This window comes from Apodemus sylvaticus, chromosome 1, assembly GCF_947179515.1.
Source record: "Apodemus sylvaticus chromosome 1, mApoSyl1.1, whole genome shotgun sequence".
NCBI lineage: Eukaryota > Metazoa > Chordata > Mammalia > Rodentia > Muridae > Apodemus > Apodemus sylvaticus.
The window spans coordinates 199,666,516-199,694,368 of NC_067472.1; the positions used below are offsets into that span (position 1 = coordinate 199,666,516).

Consider the following 27,853-nt stretch of genomic DNA (forward strand, 5'->3'; position numbering starts at 1 on the left):
AAGAGTAACTTCTAATGGCCACAGGATTTCTTCTCAAAGACAAAAATGTTTTTAAAACAAATAGGGTGATGGGTGCATAATTTTAATGACATACTAAGAAAGCACTACTAGATTGTGTACTTTCAAAGAATGAGCTTAGTACATAAGTGTATTAGATACCTGGCCTCCAACCACTGAAGAATGGGGCATGTGTGCATAGAACATTAACATAGCACCATTGTGACCTCACAGCATGTAACAGTGGTGGTTCTAGCATAGCAGTACTGCTGTATACTGAAGTATAGTTCAGTTGATACTGAACGTGCTGGACTGTTTAGTGTTTTGTTTGCAAGAGTTTTAAATCTGTTTTGTTTTATTATAGAATTTGGGAAGCAGTGATCAGCTAAAGGGAAGGAAAGAGAGGGAAAGTAGATCTTGGGTGGCCCTCAGGGGGCCCTGAGGCCCTAGGCCTCAATAATGGAGGAAGATCTTAGATATGATGTCCAGACAAGAAACGTCCCCCAAAGGAGACGCTGGTACACCCGTCTGTGGCATTCATGTTTGGGCTGTACATGCATAAATCGTCAGAGAAGGCGCAAATTTACCCTCTTTTATATCGGGTATGACCCTACGGGTCCTTTGCAGCGAGCAGCCAGTGTGGGTAACCTGGACAAAACGGAACGATTGATTCACTCCAGTCGACATCATGTGGATGAATCTGATAGGAGGAACAGGTAATGGGCATTGGAGTTGGGGAGGGGGAGGGGGTGGACAGTAGAGTAGGACCTGTCAGGCATACTCAGAGCCAAGCAGGGAGAAAATCAGCTTCCAGGGCTCCATCCTAATGGAGGAGAGATGGTGTGCTTAGGTTCATTTCCATTGGGTCCCTGCATGGTCACTTGTTTAGTGCTCTGAGGCATAGGAGACCTGCACACCCTGGAACAGAAGCTCCTAGGCCTTAACCAAACTGCATCATTTTATTTTTATGTTTACACTTAAATTTTGTAGACAAACACACACAGCAAAACACACCCCCTCTCTCTCTTTCACACACACACACACACACACACATACATACATACACACACAGAGAAACAAACACACACAGGTGTTGTGCCTATGTGCATTTTTGAAGCAACATGTGTGATAGAATCAAGTGCTTGATCCCCTGGAACTGGAGCTACACACAGTGGTGCAATGTGTGTGCTAGCAACAAAAACTGAGTATCCGAGAAAACAAAACTAGAGCTGTTACCTAGCAAGCCACCCGTCTAGATTTGTCTTACTTAATATATAGGCCATTAATAAATACTATTATTCAACAATGGAAAATTTATCATAAGATAAATCATCCACTTTAATGCAAAAAATCACTGAGAAATCTTAGGTCAATATGACCTGTGTTTGCGAATGGATCATACAAAGACATTTTGATCTCTGACCCTGTACCCCCATACTCACCCTAGGTACATGTTGTGCATGCATTGATACACATGTGAAGGAAAGAGATGGGCATTGTCTTCCTCTCACTTTCCCTTGTCCCACACATGTGGAGCTAAGTGTGTGATGGTCCGAGGACTTGCCACTGGACACTTGTCTTCTGCCGCACTGTGGGTTCTGGGGACTGACCTCAGGCCATCAGGCCTCCCTATGGGTTCCAGCACGTGGTCCCTCAGTTTTAGAGAGACATGTTCATTCAGCCAAATCCCTGGAATGTTTAATTTACTCTCTTGGAACACATTGACTCTCAGACTTTGCGTAAGTAAGTAAGTAGCTTTGGGGATCCCCTTATCCCCATATCTGCACTCAGATTTTCAGGGAAAGTGATTTACCAATTGAGTTCTTCCAATCACCCCAGCCCCTCATTCTTATTTTCTATTTTTACTCCGTTATAGTTTATGAAGGGGATCCAATGACACAACAGTAGATTTTCTGTCGTCCACATGATTCTTGATCATTTTGTAGTTCTAAGGGGTTAATAAGTCTTCAAGTTCAAGGTTCATGAAGAATAAATTATAAATTATAGTTTCAAGATATTCTCTTGCTTACTGATTGTTTTCTTTTAAAAAGACTGAATTGTCCAACTGTAGATTTTCAGTTGGTCCATTTATTCCCCACACATATTATTAGATATCTACTGTATAAAATACACATTCTACTCTCTTAACAGATCTTCCCATTTTTAGACAATTATGTTTTTCTGCCCAAAATTTCATTATATTCTAAAATTTAAATATGAAATGAAATGAACCATACTCTTTGAAACCCTAGTTTTTTTTAATATTTTTGTTTTCTATATTCTTTGTTTACATTCCAAATGATTTCCCCTTTCCCATATCTCCCCTCCCAATATGTACCATAAACCTTCTCCTCTCCATCCATTCTCCAATCACCTCCCTCCTTTTTTTCTCTGTCCTTATATTCCCCACCAATGCTAGATCAGTCCTTTTTAGGATCAGGACCCTCTCCATACTTCTTCATGGGAGTCAGTTGTTATGAAATGGAGTCATGGGCTTCATAGAAATCCCAAGTAGGAACTATTAAGTACCAGATAGTAGAGTAGGATTTAAATTCAGGCTGAGATAATTTAGTGGGAGCTTTTCTATGATCCAGACAGGCTGCTTTGTGCAGGATGAGAGCCTTGATAGAACTCCTGCCTTATGCAGATCAGCCGTGCATTATATCCCTAGCACAGCAAATGAACATCTGGGTAGACATAACCAAGTAAGGAAACTCCAGTTCCTTGCTTACATCAGAAGGAAATTACCTCCATACTATGTAGCACTTAAAGGTGATGGGGCTCTTATTTAGCATTCAGAAATGTTCCTAAATGTCCTTTCCTTTTGCAGGACATCACTGCATTATGCATGTGCCCACAACCATCCAGACGTGGTATTACTATTATTAGAAAATAACTCCAGCGTTAACATCCGGGATGATGAAGGCTGCACACCCTTGATTAAGGTAGCTATTGGACATCTGTTGTGGTCTGAAATGGATTAGAGGTTGTCCTTGTTTGGTTTCTGTGGCTGTAATAAAACATTGACCAAAAACAAGTCAGGAAAGGAAGTGGTTATTTGGTTTATATTTACAGGTCACAGTTCATTCTCAAGGGGAACCAGGGCAGGAGCTCAAAATCAGGAACCAGAGGGAAGAGCTAAACTAGAGATCATGGGCGAATGCAGCTTTTCCATGACTTTTACCAGGGCTTGCACAGATTATTTTCATACATCTGAGGACTTTCTCCCAGCTGTGCCCACAACCCTAAGACCCTGGGCTTTCCTACTTCCATCAAAATCAAAAATATATTCCACATAGTTGCCCAGAGGGAACTCTGATAGGGGAAGTTCCTCAAGTGACGATCTTTCCAGGTGTGTTAGCCTGTGTCAAACTGGCAAAGAGAACAAAAACTAACCAAACAACTAATCTCTGCACTGCAACAGCCAACCAGCACAGACCAGAATTCTTAGAAAATCTGGGTGCATTGGCAGAACCTTTAAATTCTGCTGCTTGTAAAACGATGTTGTGGGGAGATTCTAAAATCAGGTGAGTCTGGAGTACTTCAGACTTTATGTCAAAATAGATAATATGCATAACTGAAAATCTGTGTTTGCTTTAAGGGGAACTATTCAGTGTGATGGTAGAAATGTCTCTCTTGGATTCCTTGAATTGAAGATATATATTCTTTTTTTGTCCAATTTCTACAGGCTGCCCAGCAAGGCAATATACATTGTGTTTCTGTATTGCTCGACTACAATGCTGATCCAAATGTGATGGATATTATTGGGAATACAGCCTTCCACCATGCTGTATCCAGGGGTAACCTACCCATCGTAAAAATGCTTCTAAAGCACAATGTAGATATTGAAGCCAAAACAAAGGTAAAGATCACTCAACTTCATTCCCAGTGCACTTCTAGCAGTGACACTCACATCTATATGCTATGTGCAGAAGTTCAAGCATTCTCAATGAATCTGTTCACAGGAACGCTGCTTTCTCCAAACATGTTTTTCATATTTTTGGTAGCTAGTTCAGAAAAACACGGCATAGCATATTTTGTCTCAGAATTGGCCTTGATTTTAACATTCAAAAATAAAGGATTTAGGACTACACATACACATCACATATACACAGACAATAAAAATAAATTCATTTCACGTTATATGATTATAGAATAGATAGAAATGTGTTGTTGCAAAGAAGGTACTGATGTGGGTTTGACTCAAGTATGAGAGTGCACTGGAAAGTGAGAGAGGTGACAGAAAAATTAGGAAATTTGATCATTGGAGAAAATTTTTTAAAAAATTATTTAATTTTTAAAAACTTTGATATACATAGGAGATGCTGTTGAGCTAGCAAGGTAATTCTTAGTTTAGCAAATAAATGTATTTCAAACACAGATTGTGAAACTCTGCTCCAGATCTTTCTGGAGTCCAGTTCTTCGACAGGGACATACCAAACTTTATGTATCAGGGCTGTGTCAATAGAGGGCCTACTCCATGGAGCTAAGTAGACTGGAAACACTGAGTGTTTGGGGAGAGTTCTGGAAGGGAGTGTTGTTCATAGATAATGTTGGACAGGGAAAAGGTGTGTCATAGGGAAAAAGCTGTGTGTGGGAAAGGGCAACTGGTGTTGTAGGATAAATGAACCCTTGTAACACTTTACAGTATATTTATGCTTACAAAATCTGTGATGAATTTTCATTGAGAAACAATTCATTTTGTAAAATGCAATATTCTTTCCTTTACAGTATGGCTTGACCCCCTTACAGCTTGCTACATTTGAACAGAAACCTGAAATGGTAGAATTTTTAGAAGCAATGTGTGCTACCGCACATGCACCGGTAGAGATAAATGGGTACAGTTTCTTCTTTTCTTCATTCTTAGTGCTGTTATTGAGAGTGACAATTGCTTAGGTCAGGAATATTAAAATGACAGGAAGATTTTGAGAAACTCAGAGGCACATAGTTAGAAACCTTAGCACACATGAAGTGGGAGCTGGAAAAGAGACTGTTTCAACACAACACAAGAACAGCACACACCAGGGATCACTACCTAGTTCAGGAGTTCAACTCATGAGCCTTCAACCAAACCAAAGGATAAGGTAGAACAATTGTTGCTCGACCATCATATTTTTGTTTTTGACAGTATTTGTCACTGAATTAAGGGTCATAGGTGTCATTGGCAAATGTTTTATCATGGATAAGCACCGATAGTCCCTAAGCCTGAAATTTTATAGTCTATGACCCTGAAGATGACATCATAATCACAGGTAACAAATAGTGTTTCCTAATGATCTGTTTAAGTTTGAAATGTCCAACTCAGCAGAAAATGAACTTTCGCTGGAAGATGTACTTTAAGAGACATAGTACAAGTACCCAGCTAGTTTGGTAATTCCACAGGTCAAGACATTTTTCTTCCCCATTTCAGATGGAGCTTTCAAAGTGGATATATAAGTAGTTCATTTCTTTCCACAGAGTCTGGTACTTTAGCATTTTCAATCTTGTCCTGAATTCTGTGAATGTTTAGCTCTGAAACAGCTTGTTGTTACAATGTATATGCCCTTTCCATATGAAATACACTTATGTATGCTTGAATTTTCTGTTTAGACTTATGTATACCTGTTTATTTTGAGCCATTATTCCCACATAATAGCTCTGTGTTTTACGATGAGCCTTGGTAGAGGTAGCTCACTCTCCTTTCAAATCTTTAATGCCTTTTGTAAAAACTTATTTTATTTTATTTTATTCTATTTTATTTTATTCACATTACATCTAGCTTAACTGACTCCCTCCTGGTCATCCATCCTACATTTCCTGTTCCTACATTTCTTTCTCTGATCCATCGCATATTTCTTTCTCTGTTCCTCTTCCACATCACCTCTGATCAGTTGGGGATCCCCTGTATGTCCCTACCATGGCAGTTTATATCTGCAAGGGTAGGCACTTCCTCTCTCTCTGAGTCCAGACAAAACAGCTCAGCTAGAAGGATATACCCCATGTACAGGCAACAGCCTTATCGATAGACCTATTCCCAGTTGATTGGTATCTGTGTGAAGACTTAGCTGTACATCTGCTACATGTGTCAGGAGGTGTCCGTCCAGTGCATGTTTGTTCTAGGATAGGTGGTTCAGTCTCTGAGAACCCTAAGTGTCCAGTTTATCTGATTCTGTTGGACCTCTGGGGTTCCTATCTCCCTCAGGCCTGGATTCCTTCCTCCTAGTCTTCCATAAGTGTCAACAGACATATTATATCAAGCACGTCTAATTTTGTCTTTAATGCTTTTGAAAAGTGTATTTGTGTGTGGTGGGGGTTTGTCTGAGCACTTTTGTTTGTGTTTGATTAAGAGCTTAGTATTCCTCATGTTTTCTCTTGAGAAAAGCTGGAAAGGATAGCAGTCAGCAATCACAGTCAATTGCTGAAAAGCAAATTCAACAGTGTTTGTCTATTCCTGTTGGCCCATGCATTTTATCCCGAACTGTGGAAGTAGAAGATACACAGATCTCTGTGAGTTAAGGCCATCATGGTCCATAGAGCAGATTTCATGCCTACATAGTGAGATCTCCTTCCAAAAAATACTGTTTGTAACCCTCTAGAGTAAGATAGAGTAGGGACTCAAATATAAAGTACTTAATACACTTGCCAAATGTTTTTCTTATGAATAGCACAATAATTATAACTTTTAAACCTATGTCACAGGACAGAGACACCAGCCCAGGAAACCGGAGTGAAGCATGTCAGCTTCAATGAAAGTAAGGTTTTTATAATGATTATTAATATAGCATATAGTAGCTGGTCCTATTACCTTAAATAAGAGTAGAGATTTTAGCTCCTTCTCCCACTGAGACCAGACAAGGCAGCTCTGCTTATGTTGGGTTAAATTGTGGCCAGAGAATGGCACTCAAGGGACAGCTTGCAGCTCAGCTCTGGGTTTAACTCTTTTAACAGTGGGGTTGAGACATGGTCTCACTAAATGTAGCTCTGTTTGTCTAGGAAATCACAGCAATCCATCTGCTTTTGCCTCCTAAGTATTGATATTCATATGATATGCGGCCAGACTCAATCTATAATTCTTTCCAGAACCATCAGCCTAGGTTTAAAAAGAATCATAAGAATTCATTTTCAAAACAATTGATTTTTTTCTGATCAGTTTTGTGCTCTCTATCAGTATGAGAGAGTTCATTTTACACACAATTGTGTGTGTGAATTTATATTTAGGCATTAATGTTTGATAAACTATTGTCATCTTTGATTTAAAATATAACAGTTCTCCATGAAGTCATTTGCTACAAATGAATATTTCTTCTAGAATAGTCTCCAGAATTGTCTCATAGAAATTGATACTAACATTGAATCTGATCATTTTTATAGGTAAGGTTTTTCTCTAGTTGTAATAAAATATATTTTGTTTTTATTTTCAGAAGTCTTTTGTTTTGAAGATGAAAGACCTTTGTCCTGGTAAGGTTTATTAACTATACAGTAATAGTAGATAAATTCAAAGAGAGGAAGCAAATTCTTGTTGGGAGTACTTTGAGACCTTTGTCTTACAAGTTTCACAGTATAATGCATGCTTATTCACTTGAAAACGTTCAGTGTGGTTCCTATGAACATGCCCATCACATTCCCCCACCATTTCCAAGAACCAACTCTGCAGTTTGGAAAAAGAGCCTGCTGGGATTAGCTAGGGACATGGCTGTCCATCTAAGCTTCCTTGGCTTTCCAAGCCTTACTGAATTCAATTTGTGAACTAAGACCCACACTAGTAGCTGTCATTTCAGGCATTTATCTTGTCAGTACGTTTACATAAATTGGGGTGGTTCTCCATTTTCAGTCATTACTACAGGATGCCAATGCATTTCTTTCCTCCTCTGACAACCAGCTTTACATGCAAAGGACCATTTTGTCAGGTGTAGCGTCTTTCGTAGTTGTTGGAAGGCACCCATGTCTTCCAGAATGCTCCATCCATCAATGATCTGTTCACATCTGTGTTCCACAGAAATGAATCCTTTCACTCTCAATCGATTATCTGAATGATGGTGTAACTAATATTTACCTCTCTACAAAGGGGGCTTTTGTCTTCCACCTCATTTGGACATGAGCATAGAGGTCAAGGCCTATCCATTCCTGTTTAGAAAATGGCTTGGTAGAAAATTTAAAGTTGTATTTCAAGCCAATTCTGTGCTCATTACGATTAATTACTTCCACAAGAGAGGACAATAATATTGAAAATGTTTGAAAATTTCCCAAATCATCAAAGCTAATGTTGAAAGTGAATATTCAAAACTTTTCAGTACTTAAAACTATTCAGACTCCTTTCAAATTACACATGTTAACTTCTATTTGGAATTCTGAACAGTTCCACAGTAAAACCACAAGTGCCCACTAGGTTTTATTGTCCTTTGCTCTTGTCATTATCTTATTAAATCATAGAAATGCTTGTTTGTCACAGAAACAGGCAGATTGTGATTTCAGGATTCATCCATGCATGAGTTATGAAGGAATGGCTTGAATAATGTGAAAGCTGTGGTGGGATTTTAAGAGTTCTAGAAATCTATTTGATGGTCCACAAATCAACCTTTGGGGTGGTAACATCATAGTCAGTGAAATATGCACAAGGTACCATGAGAGAAGGTGCTGTGCTGCTCCAGGGCCAAAGACTGACATTGAGTCTGTAGAGTAAAAATACCAGTCAGTACAACTATCAAAACAAAGGCTGAAGAGGTACTAGTAATTGTGTGTGTGTGTGTGTGTGTGTGTGTGTGTGTGTGTGTGTGTGTGTGTTCATGAGTGTGTGTGCATTTTTCTGTATCTGTGTATGGTTTTTTTTGGGCTAATTTTTGTGGGCTAAATTCTCCCCTATATTCCACATTAGGAAAAGTTGTAAAGAAAATGTCTCCAAATGTAATCAACTGGTTGAAGAACAAATTAATAGTTTTTTAATTTGTAATGTAATATAAATTAGGAAATCAAACAACAAAGAATTCAAAACCTTTCATTAATGTTTTATATGACTATTAAAATAACACTCTTAAAATATACCTCAGTGGAGTAAGACCGCGAGGACAGCTGAAATCCATCTTGAAAAACTCTTCCCAGGATAATATAGGTAAGAATATTGGTAAGTATTAATAATGATTCTATTCTAATTATAAAAAGAGTTTTGTTCCTGCTAGAATAGTAAGGTAATCAAGAATTCCAGTAGTTAGATCCTTTCTTTATTTGCTGCCAAACACTTTTTTTAAACATGTTATAAAAGTATATTTCAATTATAATAATCTAAACAAACAATAATATGCACCATGTTTTTGGTGGATATTTAAAATCCCGATTACATTTTAGAATTCTTAATATCCATCTACAAATTTCATGCACTTTCTTTTTTTTTTTAATTCTTTTTATTCGATATAATTTATTTACATTTCAAATGATTTCCCCTTTTCTAGCCCCCCCACTCCCCGAAAGTCCCATAAGCCCCCTTCTCTTCCCCTGTCCTCCCTCCCACCCCTTCCCACTTCCCCGTTCTGGTTTTGCCGAATACTGTTTCACTGAGTCTTTCCAGAACCAGGGGCCACTCCTCCTTTCTTCTTGTATCTCATTTGATGTGTGGATTATGTTTTGGGTATTCCAGTTTTCTAGGTTAATAACCACTTATTAGTGAGTGCATACCATGATTCACCTTTTGAGTCTGGGTTACCTCACTTAGTATGATGTTCTCTAGCGCCATCCATTTGCCTAAGAATTTCATGAATTCCTTGTTTTTAATGGCTGAATAGTACTCCATTGTGTATATATACCACATTTTTTGCATCCACTCTTCTGTTGAGGGATACCTGGGTTCTTTCCAGCTTCTGGCAATTATAAATAGGGCTGCTATGAGCATAGTGGAACATGTATCCTTATTACATGCTGGGGAATCCTCTGGGTATATACCCAGGAGTGGTATAGCAGGATCTTCTGGAAGTGAGGTGCCCAGTTTTTTGAGGAACCGCCAGACTGATTTCCAGAGTGGTTGTACCAATTTGCAACCCCACCAGCAGTGGAGGAGTGTTCCTCTTTCTCCACATCCTCGCCAACATCTGCTGTCTCCTGAATTTTTATTCTTAGCCATTCTGACTGGTGTAAGGTAAAATCTCAGGGTTGTTTTTATTTGCATTTCCCTAATGACTAATTAAGTTGAGCATTTTTTTAAGGTGATTGAACTTTTATTTTTATTTTTTTATTCGATATATTTTTTATTTATATTTCAAATGATTTCCCCTTTTCTAGCCCCCCACTCCCCAAAAGTCCCATATGCCCCCTTCCCTCCACCTGTCCTCCCACCCACCCCTTCCCACTTCCCCGTTCTGGTTTTGCTGAATACTGCTTCACCGAGTCTTTCCAGAACAAGGGGCCACTCCTCCTTTCTTCTTATACTTCATTTGATGGGTGGATTATGTTTTGGGTATTCCAGTTTTCTAGGTTAATATCCACTTGTTAGTGAGTGCATACCATGATTCACCTTTTGAGTCTGGGTTACCTCACTTAGTATGATGTTCTCTAGCTCCATCCATTTGCCTAAGAATTTCATGAATTCATTGTCTCTAATGGCTGAATAGTACTCCATTGTGTATATATACCACATTTTTTTGCATCCATTCTTCTGTTGAGGGACACCTGGGTTCTTTCCAGCATCTGGCTATTATAAATGGGGCTGCTATGAACATAGTGGAGCACATATCCTTATTACCTGCTTGGGAATCCTCTGGGTATATGCCCAGGAGTGTAAATATGATTCTCACAATGAGAGAAACACCACAGAGTTTATGCTTTCAGCAGCTGTCACCACAGCATCTCTCACACCTACATTTGCCTTTGGCAAGCACCAGCCAGAGAATAGTGTAGAGGAATCTAAATGACCCTCTTCGCATAAGCACGATGTGAAATAGCATTAGTGTAATGTGGGTGAGTTTCTTTTAAGTTATTTCAGCAATGGAGCGTTCTTTGTGGTGATAAGGATTGACAGAGACCCCTCACATGCCTAGCATAAGGTCTACCAGAGAGCCACTTTCTCAGCCCATTTCTTGGTGGGACAAATGCTCTGCTCTGGCCATGGGTAATGCATAGGAAGGTAGAGTGGAGTCTTACATACTATAAAGGAAGTAAACAAGAATTGTTCATGTGTTAGCTTGTTTGGAGGGCAGGCTTTTTACATAGAGTGATACTTGAGTCCACCAGTGTTTTATATGTGGAAATAAATTCAAAAATGTTTCATGTGAGGCATTAATCCCTTTGAATTGCTTCTTTGTGCCCAGGTTTCTTCCATGTGTCTTCCTGTGGAGTAATAGTTCAGTTCACATAACTACTAAGGTGGTCTTCCCATGGGAGGCAATGGAAGTTGATGCTGAACTTTTATGCACTGCACATGAGGTGGGACCAATGCTAGAACTGAGGGCCTCTAGCATGTTCCTCAGAAGAATTTGCAAAGAGTAATGCACTGATCTCTCTGGAGCTGTGTCACACTCGCAGCTGGAATTGCTTTGTAAAGGTCTTGGGTCTCCTGTGTTTAACTATGTTGCAATGACAGTCACCATAGACTGAGATTCCCTGTACTTAGGAGTGAATAGTCCTCCCCAGTGAAGGAAGTTCAAGTCAATACTTGGAGATGCCCCTTTCACTTCTGCACAAGATGGGTATGCTCACTAAGAATTCTACCAGCATCCCTAGGCCAGAGACAAAAAGCAGCAAAGGCAACACGAAGCTATCCTTTTCACAGTTCACTATGGGATAACAATACAGACTAAGGTGACACTTCTTCTGTCTGATAGTGCTCACCATCTTAAGTAGTTTGCACAACAATTTATCATAAGTAGTAACTGTTGATAAGGTTTTCTCTTTGTATTTTAAAAATAGAAGGAAGAGGAAAGGTAGATTTCCCCATATATTTAGTGCTTACAAATAAATATTCACTTTAAAGGCTTTTCTTAAATGGTTTCAAAGCATATAGGGTATCAAAAAATAGCCTTGGCACATGATAGTCATGTTTCCTACAGTTGTTTAATGACAAATTTTGCCTCTTTCTTTTGTAGCCAGTGATGAAGTGACAAGAAAATCACTGTGGTAAGAATATAGGCATTTTACAATATATTAATCTGTTGAAAACACAACATTCAGAACCTGAATGTCTTTGTCTCTGTGTAAGACAGTTTCAGCATCTTTATTTCTTCTGAAATCACATGCTGAATAACTATTTAGAGCAAAGCATGTTGAAATTACTGATTATATCTCTCACACAGCATAAAATGCTGACAAGAACTCATAGCTAGGGAGAAGATCCAGTAGTTAAAGTGTTTGCCATGCATGTGTTAGAATGAGAGTTTGGATACCAGAATCTACATGAGTTCTGATAGTCTCATGAGCTACTGTATCCTGGGGCCCTTATGGTGAGACAGGAGGTGATGACAGAGAATCCCCTAAAATTTACTTGATAGTTACCCTAGGGTTTCCATTAAAGAACAAGAGATCCAGCCACAAAACTAAGGTTGAAAGAAGGTTGCATGTTTTTGTTCTAAAGGCTTCCTGACAAACCTCCCATTGTTGTTCCTAGGTGTATAAAAGGAGACAAGGTCAGGTATACTTCCTCGAACGAGGTAAAATGCTTCTTTGTGAAATTAATTTTCCTATGATTTGTGTCTTCATTCAGCAGTAGTCTAACTATCTCAGTTTTATATGGAAAGGTGCTTCAGAGGAAACCATATTGAGGATGTGGAACTCTATAAATTTCAAGTGAGCAGTAAGTCCTTATGGGCAATGGTGGCCCAATGTGAGAATGGACTCAAAAGACAGTGAGTAGAAGACTGAGTGCAGTTTTCACGTAGTAGAAGATGTTTGATGTTTGACAAAGTATGGTTTGCAGAAAGAAATACACCTTAGACTGATTTAAATATGTGACTGTGATAATAGTCCAGAATACATTTTTAAGAACTCCAGATATTTAAATAATCCAGGAATCTCCAAAGTGCTTTTATCCTCAGCAAAATGCCTATAAGTTTTATCTGTCCTTGGACACTCCTATTTCAGGATCATATGTGAGAGCATCTCTAGTTTCTCCCTTTCATCTATATTTAGACTGAGAAGTAATTGTAGATATTTAGCAATGTGTAATATGTTCATGAAGTTTTCCTTATGAAGAGATTAGAGCATTTTCTATTTGATTCTTATAAGGGTATGTCGAAAGGTCTTCATATAGTTAAACAATAAGTGTCTTTCCCCAATTAGCCAGCATTTCTAGAAGCAGAGAGTCAAGCACTATATAGTTCCATTTAAGTTCTTCTTTTTGTGTTTGAAAATAATATACACTTATATTCTTTGTGTCACATTCAAATGCACAAAATGTTGTAGTGTTTTACTGAGATATTTCCATATTCAGTTTGAAGCCTCTTCATCACTATTAGTTGCTGGAGGTTGGGAAACCTGGTTCTGTATTACCTGTAACCCTAGAGGGAGGGGCTGTATGAATGATACATGACATTTGAATGACATTTGAATGTAACTCAGTGGACCAATGGGTTTCTGTCAAGCAGTTCCACAGGTACTAGGATATGGATAGCACTGGCAATTTAATTGGCATTTATTTATAAATGGACAATGTGCATTTTGTGCCCTCCAAAAATGGAAGAAAAGGTTTTATTAATTTAATTAACTGTCAAAAGAGGTTTTATTAATATTAATGATCATCTTATACAAGATGTAGAAAATTTGACACATGATGAAGTGAGCCTAGTTCACCAGAAGAACAAGTTCCTGTTTCTCATGTCATGATTTTCTCTTCACTAGCATAAATATTTTTACATCTTGAGGATATCCTAGCAATTTGTAAAAAGATCAGCATATTAGGAGACATTTCACATTTAATGGTTTTTACTTTTCATGTGTCAATACCCTGTGATTACTAAGGAATAAACTTGATTTGAAAGCATGCATACAAAACCAAGTGTTAATTCAAGAACCAAACAAAAAGTTAACTTTCTTCTTTTGCCCTGCAGGAAGCATCTAGCAAACCTGTACCTAGACCCCAGAAGCGGATGCAGAAGGTTTTTACAAAATCTGAAGTTTATGTATGTTCTCAGGGAGAGCCAATACCTGACAGTTATGAAGAAAAAGCATCCGTAATGGTAATTCTCTCTAATTCTATAAGTAATAGATTTGCTTGTTGGGAAGGGGAAGGATGTGTGTGTGTGTGTGTGTGTGTGTGTGTGTGTGTGTGTGTGTGCCTGTGCCTTGAGTACTACCAGTAGTATCAGAGAACGTTGAACGTTCCTTTCAAGTCCTTCATATCCTCACTCCTTGCCAGTCACTGTGTTAGGCAGGGCTTCTCAATTTCATTAATGCTGTGACCCTGGCATAGAGTTCCTCCTGTTGTGGTGACTCCCAACCATAAAATTGTTTTTGTTGCTACTCCTAACTGTAGGTTTGATAATGTTATCAGTTGTAATGTCATATTTGTGTTTGCAGAAGGTCTTAAGGTAACTTGTGAGAGTCTGTTCTATGCCCCTCCTCCGGTTGTTTATGACAGACAGGTTGAGAACCAATGTTCTAAAGTGTAAGTGATAGGAACTTAGACTATGGAAGCAAAAGAAAAAAACAGAAAATGAGCATGTTTGTAACACAGTGAGGAGAACTCATATAATTGCAGAAAATAGGCAATACAGGCTCCTGGTAGTAGGTAGAGTCAACATGAAAGCAACCAATGTACTTGTGTTTCCTTTCTTAGATCGACTGACTTTAAGTTTGTGAATGTTTGGCATGTGTATTCTGTCTGTGTAGCATGTGTGTGTGCTTCTCACAGACATCAGGAGAGGTCATTTCATCCCCTGGGCTTGGTATTCCAAAATTTTGTTAACCAACATTTGTGTATTACAAATCAAACTAAGATGCTGGGCTAGAGCTATACAGCAAGACATTTCCAGCACACAGAGTGAATATGTTTGATATGCAAATGATTTAAAGTATCATCAAGGGAAACAAGTAGTCAGTCTTAGAATATTTGTTAAACCAGTTTCTTTTTGGAGGCAGTCGGGGCTATGAGTTTTCCTCTTAGCACTGCTTTCATTGTGTCCCATAGATTTGGGTATGTTGTGTCTTCATTTTCATTATATTCTAAAAATGTCTTTGATTTCTTTATTTCTTCCTTGACCAAGGTATCATTGAGTAGAGTATTGTTCAGTTTCCATGTGTATGTGGGCTTTCTGTTGTTTTTTGTTGCTACTGAAGATGACTTTTCTCTATTGTGATCTGATAGGAGGCATGGGATTAGTTCGATCTTCTTATATTTGTTGAGTTCTGTCTTGTGACCAATTATGTGATCGATTTTGGAGAAGGTACCATGATGTGCTGGGAGAAAGGTTTATTCTTTTGCTTTAGGATGAAATGTCCTATATATATATATCCATTAAATCCAAGTTGTTCAAAGCTTCAATTAGTTTCACTGGGTCACTGTTTAGTTTCTGTTTTCCTGATCAGTCCATTGAGGAGAGTGGAGTGTTGAAGTCACCCACAATTATTGTGTTAGGTGCAATGTGTTCTTTGAGCTTTAGTAAAGTTTCTTTTATGAATGAGGGTGCACTTGCATTTGGAGCATAGATGTTCAGGATTGAGAGTTCTTCTTGGTGTATTTTTCCTTTGACCCGTAAGAAGTGTTCTTCCGTGTCTCTTTTGATGACTTTAGGTTGAAAGTCAATTTTATCTGATATTAGAATAGCTATTCCAGCTTGTTTCCTGAGACCACTTGCTTGTAAAATTGTCTTCTGGACTTTTACTCTAAGGTAGTATTTGTCTTTGACACTGAGGTGTGTTTCCTGTATGCAGCAAAATGTAGGGTCCTGTTTGTGTATCCAGTCTGTCTATGTGTTTTTATTGGGGAATTGAGTCCATTCATGTTAAGAGATATTAAGGAATAGTGATTATTACTTCCTGTCATTTTTGATGTTATTTTTTAAATTTGATTGGTTATCTTCTTTTGGGTTTGATGAAAGAAGGTTACTATCTTGCTTTTTCCAGGGTGTAGTTTCCCTCTTTGTATGTGTGTTTTTCCCCTATTATTCTTTGTAGGGCTGTGTTTGTGGAAAGATATTGTGTAAATTTGGCTTTGTCATGGAATATCTTGGTTTCTCCATCTATGGTTATTGAGAGTTTAGCAACCTTCTTTATAATAGCCAGAAACTGGAAAGAACCCAGATGTCCCTCAATGGAGGAATGGATACAGAAAATGTGGTATATCTATACAATGGAATACTACTCAGCAATTAAAAACAATGATTTCATGCAATTTTTAGGCAAATGGTTGGAACTGGAAAATACCATCCTAAGTGAGGTAACCCAATCACAAAAGAATACACATGGAATGCAATCACTGATAAGTGATAAGCTCTGAATACTCAATACACAATTAGCATATCTAATGATTCCCAAGAAGGAAGGAAGGAGAGGGCCCTGGTCTTGGAAAGGCTTGATCCAGCATATTAGGGGAATACCAGGACAGAGAAATGGGAGGGGGTGATTGGGGAATGGGCAGAAAGAAGAGGGCTTATGGGACATATGGGGAGGGGGGAACTGGGAAAGGGGAAAGCATTTGGAATGTAAACAAAGAATATAGAAAAAAAGAAAAAAATATGTCTTTCATAATTATCAGTTCATCTGCCTAGATGGTCCAACTATGGAAAAGGAAGATATAGGTTGAGATTGTTTTCTGCTGATAGTGCATCAAGTAAACAACTCTGGAATCTGACTTGTTCTTTGTATAAGGGAAACTTATCATCATGATGAACGCTATCACTTCTATTCCATGTCTACATATACATGTGTGTATAAACTTGTTGAACAGGAATTTCAGTTGTCTTCTATAGTCTGTAGCTAAGGTAGTACATGACTTGTTAACTGCCCTTCGTAAGGCTGTTAGAAATGATCAGCATTAATTACTCCTCTGAGGTTTGAGTCATAACCTCACCTAGGCTAAGGACTTTAGGGGCTTGGGTTTGGTAAGAAAATGTAAACGACCTTATGATTATTAGGTCTGTAGAGGAGTTCTACCAAACAACAAAGAAAATTGAAAAAATCTTTTACCTACAGTTTTGATAATTTATAAAATGTTTTGTCAAATAAAAAGGCATGACTCTCACAGCTCATTTCACATTGAGGCCCTGTACTGTGACCATCCCCCAAACTGGTTGGCTCATGACCCTCAGGTCTGTAATTTGGAGTGTTATATAAATAAATATGGTTTTATAATGTCCATTTGATGGTATTGATAATAATTGCATGTGGAGCATTAAGTTTCTCCATTGCTATTTGCAGCATATTCTGGATGCTGTGGTTTAAAGTCACCGTGTTCCTGACATCATGTCCAGCATATGCATGTCTGAGTTTCATTTAACAATTTTGAGAAATACTGGAGTCACTAGGCTCCTGGGCAGGTGTCTAGAAATAAAAATTGCCTACTGTTCTTGCTAAAAGAAAAAGAATATTTGTTAATTTCCTGGACCCCTGGTTTCAGCCTTCATATTTTACCCATTGAAGTCCTAAGGACTCATAGGCAGGGTGTACACAATAGGATACTGTGTGCATGGGTGCACAACTTTAATATATGAACTCATAAAGCAGACAGGATATTCTCTTTCACTTTAAAGACAATGTGTTCTTAATATCTTTGGGGAGTAGGGGAAGGCAAGGTGAATTTAGAGTATCAAATGAAAACTAATAGGAGTCAGTCTTCTCCCACTATTTTAGTCTCAGGTATGAAATTCCAGTTGTCAGTAATGCTGGCAAATACCTTTATCTACTTAGCCATCTCACTGGCACTCTGATTTACACTTTGACTGAAAATGCTTTAGTATTAACACACACACATACACACACACACACACACACACACACACACACATACCCTGTATTATAAAAAGTGTGTGTGTTATTTAACATTAACATGCTTCCTACCTGGTACATGGAAGGATCAGACAGAGAGACATGGATTCTCCTGTGTTAGAACACGTGGCCACTCTTTGGAGGTTTACCTTTCAGGTTATGGCCTAGGTAGCACAAGGTTGTCAGTGGTAGATTTCAATGGTTATGACTACTTGTGGTACCGGCTCTATGTTATCTGCTTCCTGGTCTACCAGCATGTGAGAAACAACAGATTACTTCCACAAACCAGGGCACCCTGTTGCCTTCCTTGAAGTAATTGACTGATGTTCTCCATCAGATATTTTGTCACAGCAACTACAGAAGCAAGTAAAAAGTAATAGCCCTCCATTCTGTTTTAATCCCCATTCAGAAGGCACAAAGGCAGAAGAAGGGTCTGTTTGCAGATCTTACTTGCACCACTTACTCCATTACATACTGTTAACAACTAGCTCAGCACCTTAATCTGAACCCTCTGAAGTCACCATTTTAAAAGTGGCAGAGTAGACAAAATTATTCCACCTAATGAAATCATTAGAAACTGTAAATTTACTATTGTCACAAACCAAACTCAAAAGTTCTTCATGTGAAAATTCTTTGTTTAGCTCCGTACCCCACTTTTTTAAATTTTTTTATTCGATATATTTTTTATTTACATTTCAAATGATTTCCCCTTTTCTAGTCCCCCACTCCCCAAAAGTCCCATAAGCCCCCTTCTCTCCCCCTGTCCTCCCACCCACCCCTTCCCACTTCCCCGTTCTGGTTTTGGGTTATTTGGTTCTCTAGGTTCTACTTTCTTGAGTTCTTTGTATATATTAGATATTAACCCTCTGTTGGATTTAGGGTTGGTGAAGAACCTTTCCCAATCTCTTTGTTGACGTTTTGCCCTTTTGACAGTGTCCTTTGCCTTACAGAAACTTTGTAGTTTTATGAGGTCCCATTTGTCAATTCTTGATCTTAGAGCATAAGCTATTGGTGTTCTATTCAGGAACTTTTCCCCTGTGCCCTCCAGGGTCTTCCCCAGCTTCTTTTCAATTAGTTTCAGTGTGTCAGGTTTTATGTGGAGGTCCTTGATCCATTTGGAGTTGAGCTTAGTACAAGGAGATAAGAGTGGATTTGATTCACATTCTTCTGCATGCTGAACTCGAATTGAACCAGCACCATTTGTTGAAAAGACTATCTTTTTTCCACTGGATGCTTTCAGTTCCTTTGTCGAAGATCAAGTGACCATAGGTGTGTTGGTTCATTTCTGGGTCTTCAATCCTATTCCATTGATCCGCTTGCCTGATATTGTACCAATATCATGCAGTTTTTATTACTATTGCTCTGTAGTAAAGTTTAAAGGCTGGGATACTGAATCCCCCTGAAGTTCTTTTACTGTTGAGAATAGTTTTAGCTATCCTGGGTTTTTTGTTATTCCAGATGAATTTAAGAATTGCTCTTTCTAGCTCTATGAAGATTTACACTTCAAGTGATTTCCCCTTTTCTGGCCCCCCACTCCCCCAAAGTCCCATAAGTCCCCTTCCCTCACCCTGTTTTCCCACCCAACCATTCCCACTTCCCTGTTCTGGGTTTGCCCTATACTGCTACACTGAGCCTTTCCAGAACAAGGGGCCACTCCTCTGTTCTTCTTGTACCTCATTGGATGTGTGGATTAGGTTTTCGGTATTCCAATTTTCAAGGCTAATATCCACTTATTAGTGAGTGCATACCATGATTGATCTTTTGACACTGGGTTACCTCACTTAGTATGATGTTCTCCAGCTCCATCCATTTGTCTAAGAATTTTATGAATTGATCGTTTCTAATGGCTGAATAGTACTCCATTGTGTATATATACCACATTTTTTTGCATCCATTCTTCTGTTGAGGTATACCTGGGTTCTTTCTGGCTTCTGGCTATTATAAATAGGGCTGCTATGAACATACTGGAGCACATATCCTTATTACATATACCCAGGGGAATCCTCTGGGTATATGCCCAGGAGTTGGTGTAGCAACATCCTCCGGAATTGACGTGCCCAATTTTCTGAGGAACCGCCAGACTGTTTTTCAGAGTGATTGCATCAATTTGCAACCCCACCAGCAGTGGAGGAGTGTTCCTCTTTCTCCATATCCTCACCAACACCTGCTGTCTCCTGAATTTTTAATCTTAACCATACTGAGTGGTGTAAGGTGAAATCTCAGGGTTGTTTTGATGTGCATTTCCCTAATGACTAATGAAGTTGAGCATTTTTTAAGATGCTTCTCCATCATTCGAAGTTCTTCAGGTGAAAATTCTTTGTTTAGCTCTGTACCCCATTTTTAATAGGGTTATTTGGTTTTCTGGGGTCTAACTTCTTGAGTTCATTGTATATATTGGATATTGGCCCTCTTTCTGATGTAGGGTTGGTGAAGATCTTTTCCCAATTTGTTGGTTGCCAATTTGTCCTTTTGATGGTGTCCTTTCCCTACAGAAACTTTGTAATTTTATGAGGTACCATTTGTCAATTCTTGATCTAAGAGCATAAGCCATTGGTGTTCTGTTCAGGAACTTTCCCACTGTACCGATGTCCTCAAGGGTCTTCCCCAGTTTCTTTTCTACTAGCTTCAGAGTGTCTGGCTTTATGTGGAGGTCCTTGATCCATTTGGAGTTGAGCTTAGTACAAGGAGATAAGGATGGATCAATTCGCATTCTTTTGCATGCTGACCTCCAGTTGAACCAGCACCATTTGTTGAAAAGGCTATCTTTTTTCCATTGGATGTTTTCAGCTCCTTTGTCGAGGATTAAGTGGCCATAGGTGTGTGGGTTCATTTCTGGACCTTCAATCCTGTTCCACTGGTCCACCTGCCTGTCACTGTACCAATACCATGCAGTTTTTAACGCTATTGCTCTGTAGGATTGCTTGAGGTCAGGGATACTGATTCCCCCAGAATTTCTTTTGTTGTTGAGTATAGTTTTAGCTATCCTGGGTTTTTTGTTATTCCAGATGAATTTGAGAATTGCTCTTTCTAGCTCTGTGAAGAACTGACTTGGGATTTTGATGGGGATTGCATTGAATCTGTATATCGCTTTTGGCAAAATGGCCATTTTAACTATATTAATCCTTCCGATTCATGAGCATGAGAGATTTTTCCACTTTTTGAGGTCTTCCATTTCATTCCTCAGAGTGTTGAAGTTCTTGTCATACAGATATTTCACATGTTTAGTAAGAGTCACCCCCAGGTACTTTATACTGTTTGTTGCTATTATAAAGGGTGTCATTTCCCTAATTTCTTTCTCAGCCTGCTTATCCTTTGAGTATAGGAAGGCTACTGATTTGCTTGAGTTGATTTTATAACCTGCCACTTTGCTGAAGCTGTTTATCAGCTGTAGGATTTCTCTAGTGGAGTTTTGGGGTCACTTAGGTAGACTATCATATCATCTGCAAATAATGATAGTTTTACTTCTTCCTTTCCAATTTGTATCCCTTTGACCTCCTTATGTTGTCTAATTGCCTGAGCTAGTACCTCAAATACAATATTGAAAAGATAAAGAGACAGGGAGCAGCCCTGTCTAGTCCCTGATTTTAGTGGGATTGCTTCAAGTTTCTCTCCATTTAGTTTGATGCTGGCTACCGGTTTGCTGTATATTGCTTTAACTATGTTTAGGTATGGGCCTTGGATTCCTGTTCTTTCCAAGACTTTAAGCAGGAAAGGATGCTAAATTTTGTCAAATGCTTTTTCAGCATCCAATGAAATGACCATGTGTTTTTTTTTTCCTTTAGTTTGCTTATGTAGTGGATTGCATTGAGGGATTTCCGTATATTGAACCAACCCTGCATCCCTGGGATAAAGCCTACTTGATCATGGTAGATGATCGTTTTTTTGATGTGTTCTTGGATTCAGTTGGCAAGAATTCTATTGAGTATTGATTTTTTTGCATTAAAGTTGATGATTTATCTTATGATAAATTTTCTGGGTTCGTGGCCAGCCTGGTCTATAAAGTGAATTCCAGGACAGCCAGGAATTCACAGAGAAACCCTGTCTCAAAAAACCAAAAACAAATAAAAAAACAAAACAAAAGAATGTGAGCCTGAGCTACATTACCCAGAAAAAAGGCAAAGGAAAAAAAACACACACCATTCTTTTATTCAAAACTGGCTCAAGCATATTTACAGAATGAGGAGGAAGTAATGAGTCAGGTAACACAGGTCATATGAAAACGTGCCTCTGTCCAAAAAATACCACATGCTCTGCTGTGTTCATGTCCATCGTTCTCAGGGATTCCAGTGAACTGAATTTCTCACATGATCCATTTGAACAGTGTGAACACACATGTAACATATCTGCTTCCTCATTCTCTTTCTTTGATCAACAGTGCTTCTTTTTTTATTTCATTAGATATTTGCTTTATTTACATTTCAAATGGTATCCCATTTCCTTGTTACCCTTCCAAAAGCCCCTATCCCATCCCCCTCCCCCTGCTTACCAAACCCTACCTCCACTTTCCTGACCTGGCATTCCCCTACACTGTGGGATCGAGCCTTCACAGGACCAATGGCCTCTCCTCTCATTGATGACTGAAAAGGCCAGCCTCTGCTACATATGAAGCTGGAGGCATGGGTCCCTCCATGTGTACTCTCTGGTTGGTGGTTTTGTACCTGTCAGTTCTGGGAGTACTGGTTGGTTCATATTATTGTTCCTCCTATGGGGCTGCAAAATTCTTCAGTTCCTTGGAGCCTTATTCTAGCTCCTCCACTGGGGACTCTATGTTCAGTCTATTGGTGGCCTGTGAGCCATGGGTATTTTGATCCACCTTCTAAGAATGATCAAAGTATGCACACTGTGGCTTTATTTCTTCTTGAGTTTCATGTGGGTTGTGAGTTGTATCTTGGGTATTCAAACTTTTGGGCTAAAATCCACTTATCAGCAAGTGCATACCTTGTTCTTTTGTGATTGGGTTACCTCACTCAGGATGATACTTTCTAGTTCCATTCGTTTGCCTAAAAATTTCATACATTTATTGCTTTTAATAGCTGAGTAGACCTCCATTGTGTAAATGTACCACATTTTCTGTGTCCATTCGTCTATTGAAGAACATCTGGGTTCTTTCCTGCTTCCGGTTATTAGAAATAAGGCTTATCTGAACATAGTGGAACACGTGTCCTTATTGCGTGTTGGAGCATCTTTTGGGTATATGCCCAGGAGTGGTATAGCTAGATCTTCAGGCAGTACTATGTCCAGTTTTCTGAGGAACTGCCAAACTGATTTCCAGAGTGGTTTTACCATGATCAACAGTGTTTCTTACCTTGTTTTGTTGAATCTTCTCTGTGTTATATTCCTTGACAATTCAGAATATATTTTTGAGTATGAGTTTTTCATGTAAGTAGCATATACCAAGCCTCGTACTGAAAGGCTAAAGTAGACTGCTAAGCTTTGAGTTTCATGGAGATGTAAGCAATAACAAATGTATGGAGACCTTATTTGTTATCTTATAAAAGTCCATGAGGCTTCCCATTTGCCATGCAGAATCAAATCCATTTTCAACACTCACATTTTCTAAATTTATCTGGTTGAATCAATGGGTTTTCTGAGTATCCTAACTAAGCTAGCGTTAGGGAATTTAATCCCTTGTATTGTGTCCCAGTCCCCCAATCCACTGGGTAAAATCCCTTCACAGCTTGGAATGAATCCTTCAGACTTTTCAAGTCACTCCTACTGCAACTACATGATGGTTATGTTAGTTACTACCTATTGCTGCGACAAAATACCATGGGAAAGACAACTTCTAGAAGAAAGGGTGCATTTCAAGTACGGTTCCTGGTTCCAGTTGGATACACACATCACCATCACAGTTCAGGCAGACAGGCATGGTACTGAAGGAGCAGATGAGAGATCACATCTTGACCTACACAGGAAAGAGAGAACTTTGTGGAAATGGCACCAGTCTACTGAAATCTTAAATGCCATTCCAGTGACATAAATCCTATAAAAATCCAGAACTCATAATCATTTCCAAAAGAGTTCAGCCATCTGGAGAGAGCAAGCATTATATGATCCCATGGGACTATTGACATCCAAGCAGCCACAGCGGTGGGGATCAGGTCATTATGTACATCCTCTTGGTGTACTAAAGTCCATGGTGTTGCAGGATATTTGATCATGCTGTACTTGTGCGTTATTGTGTTGTTTACTCAATAAACCCATTTCTAGTTATTGTGTGGCTCAGCTTTTGCACAGAACTTTAATCTCTCTAGCCAGAATACAGACACTTCCTTAGTAAACACCTTAATCCTGAACAATCAAGGTCAAATTAGTTTGTGGAATTAAGTGCCTTGTTTGAGAAAGATATGTAATTGCATGGCAGAGAAAATGATGACTCAGAGAAGGATTTGACAGAACAAGGCATTCCCAAGTCTCTCAAGAAGAAAGAGGAAGTGGAAGCTACTTGAAGGGTAGTGTAGAGATAGAGAGGGAATAAAGAGAAGGAGGGAGAGAGACAGAGAGAGAGAGAGAGAGAGAGAGAGAGAGAGAGAAGGGGAGAGGAGCCCAAATGAGAGGAGAGGAGAGAGGAGGAGAGGGAGAGAAGAGGCATTTTTTTATTTTATATATCTTTTATTTACATTTCAAATGATTTCCCCTTTCCTGGCTCCCCACTCCCTGAAAATCCCATAAGCCCTCTTCTCTCCCCCTGCTCCCCCATCCCCCCTCCCATTTCCCTGTTCTGGTATTGCCCAATACTGCTGCACTGAGCCTTTCCAGAACCAGGGGACACTGAGAGGAGGCATTTTTTACCTGGAGCCTTTTAGAGAGACATCTTGAAGAGAGAAACAACAAGGCCCAAGTGAAGGCACAATGAGCCCGGGATTATGAAAAAGTCAGAAGATTAGAAAAATTGCTAGTTTGAGGCCAAGCAGAGCAAAATATCACAGGCCCAGAGAGAATCAAACTGAATCAGTTACCATAGAGAGGAGCTTTGAGCTAGAACAGCTGAGTTGAATCTGTTAGAAAGAGATGAAGAACCAGAAACAATGGCGTATTAATTCAGCAGTAAGTATGAGAGAATAAAAATATTCTAGCCTATGCTAAATTTTACAGAAGCTATAACCTTCCAGGATTTGGTCTAGGTTAGGACTTGGAGGCAGTAAACCTCAGAGATTACAATTTCACCTAGTGAATAAAAGTTATAGAATCCACACCTGGAACTCAGCAATTGCCTTCTGGTGTAGGTGGTGACATACTTTGTTCATGCATTTCAAAATTCATTTCCTTTGTTCTGGTATCCCAGGATCCTAATGGACAACAGAAAGGCTGTACATTGGGGAAGGGTTAATATGGTGCAGAAGAGAGAGGTTCATTTTGTTCCCAAAGCACCTCACTGTCCCATTCTCTTAATCTGGTAGGAATTCAAAATTCAGGACCTAAAGAGAGGAGATGATACCTTTTGCCCTTTCTTTTTATATCTTTCCATTTTACAGAGAATGATGTTATGTAGCAAAAAGCAGGAGAAAGGAAAGCATAAATCTGAGCAGATCCCTTACAAAGATTTCTAGAAACTCTGGGCCTTTTACCCAAGCATAAAGGAAGCAGAGGTTGCTGAATATCAGTGAGTGTAGTTAGTGATGAAGTTGGTGTGAATACAGAAACATTTTGGGGACTATAAGTCATGATTCTGACATTAGCAGACTGATGCTCAAATAAATAAAATCAGTAAAAATTTTAAATCAAAAGTAACATTGCCAATTTTCCTAATAGGTTGAAGGATATAAACCAGAAAATTGCCATCAAATACATCAAGAGCATAGAATTTCTGTGCCCGAGGCTCCTGTTGCTGTTGAACCAACGCCTTCCACCAGTGCTGCTGATATTGGGGCAACTATGGATATTGAGCTAACACCTTCCACCAGTGCTGCTGTCATTGGGGCAACAGTTGGCATTGAGTCAACTCCTTCCCCCAGTGCTACTGACAGCGAGTTTTCTGGCAGGAGGAGATTTTCTGTCACTCCCAGAGAAAACCTTGAGTTTCTTGAATGGCTAGACAGAGGAATCATGCAGTTGAACATGGAAATTGAGGCAACTTCTTCCCAAAGTAATGCTGACAGGGATGTTCCTGCTGATACTGAGCCAATTCCTCCTACCAGTGCTGCCAGCAGCAGAGCTCCTGCTGACATTGAAATAACTCCTTCCCAATGTGCTGCTGACAGTGGGGCTATTGCTGAAGTTGAAGCAACTTTTGCCCCAGGTCCTACTGACATTGCTGAGTCAGATGAGACACATGACTCAGAAACAGCTAGTGACATTGAGTTAGATTCCATAAGTGATTTAGCCGTTTACATGGAGCATGCAAGGGACACGCCCTGGGCTGACCCAGAGCCTACTCCTGGTCCCCACACTTGTTATTCCATAGACTCCACTGAAAGAGCTGACCTGAACAATTTGACCTTGCTCAAAGCACAAGACAAGTATGATAGCTTTTCTTTAGATGAGGAACCTACTCCTGTTTCTGACCTAGATGAACATCTGGCCCCTACTCAGGATGCTAACGTTTTTTATGATAATTTACTGTCAGTTGACCACACTGGCCATAGCAAGACCACTGTCAGGGAGCCTGGGTATCTCCCGGAACAAGAGAACCTACTGATGATGTTAATGCCCTTCCTGTGGCTCCTGGCATACCTCTTATCAATAATTGCAGGGATAAGTAATCTCTTTCAACAAGTGTGGCATGAAGAAAATGGCCAAGGACCTCCCACTAACAGAAAAGAAGGGTCAGGTAAGTTAGAGCATAGTAGTTGCTAAAATAGATTTCCTTTTCCCAATTTACTGAACATTCTTCACATAGTGTAACAAAACCAGTTGAGACCAACACAACTGACCATGGAAAGTTGATTGGTACTTGGTTGTCTCCCATTCTGGAATGAGAACATTTTTTTCACTCCCAGGGAAAACCTTGTGTTTTCTGAATGGCTAAGCAGAGAAATCTTCCTCTTAAACATTAGTATCTATTTATCTCTGTTTTCTGAACTCTGACTTGTGAGGATAGCATCAGTCTGGGAACAAGCATTCCAGAAGAAGCAAAATCTGAGAATAAAATTATCAAAATAAGCCTGCACCTTCTCACAGTTTCTCATTAAGTTGATTCTGATGATATTGACACTGATGTTACTGATGCTGATGGTGACAATACCACCAATGATGTGCCTGATGATACTATTGATGCTTCTTGCTTTCCTTCTAGTTGCTGCTGCAGCTGATCATCTGACCCTTGAAACAGGGGATACAACACACTAAAAACATCAAGATGCAGTGTGTAAAGAAAAATTGTATAATATATGTATATATTGAAATATTGAATTAAAATGATTTAACTTAAAGTAGACTGAAGTCAAAATTTATTGTTTTATTGGAGTCTCACTTGAGCCATGTGATGTTTTCTGGAAAAAAATTTCTTTTATTTTTATTTTTTACTTTTTTACTTTACATCCTGATAACTGCCCCCTCCCAGTCTGCATATCCTGCAATCTTTGCCCTTTCTTACTCTCCCCTCGTCCCCTGAGAGGGTGGTGGTTGCCTGGTTATATCCCAACCCTGGAACATGGAGTCTCTGTGAGGCTATGTGCTTTCACTTCCCCTGAATCCATTCAAGGCAGTCAAGCTAGAAGATCGTATCTCACATACATGCAACAGCCTTTGACATACCCCCCTCTAGTTGTTTGGAGCCCACATGAAGACCAAGATGCACATCTGCTATCTATGTGCATGGAGGCTTAGGGCCAGACTGTGTATGTTCTTTGGTTGGTGTTTCAGGCTCTGAGAGCCCAAAGAGTCCATGTTAGCTGATTCTGTTGTTCTTCCTGTGAAATTCCTATCTTCATATGGACTGCCATCCCTCCTCCTCCTCCTCCTCCTCCTCCTCCTCCTCCTCCTCCTCCTCCTCCTCCTCCTTCTTCTTCTTCTTCTTCTTCTTCTTCTTCTTCTTCTTCTT

The 27,853-nt window shown here is 39.3% G+C and overlaps 1 protein-coding gene across 1 annotated transcript; it reads left to right on the forward strand.

Annotated features, from left to right (window-relative positions):
• The first annotated feature begins 456 nt into the window (after positions 1-456).
• LOC127671048 (uncharacterized) lies at positions 457-27,159 on the forward strand. Its single transcript, XM_052165752.1, has 12 exons — positions 457-713; positions 2,828-2,942; positions 3,686-3,859; positions 4,729-4,821; positions 6,683-6,728; positions 7,398-7,434; positions 9,021-9,082; positions 12,042-12,072; positions 12,560-12,602; positions 13,998-14,126; positions 25,624-26,641; positions 27,107-27,159. Exons 1-12 carry the CDS (start codon positions 457-459, stop codon positions 27,157-27,159), a joined length of 2,058 nt encoding a protein of 685 aa, XP_052021712.1.
• Positions 27,160-27,853: the final 694 nt, after the last annotated feature.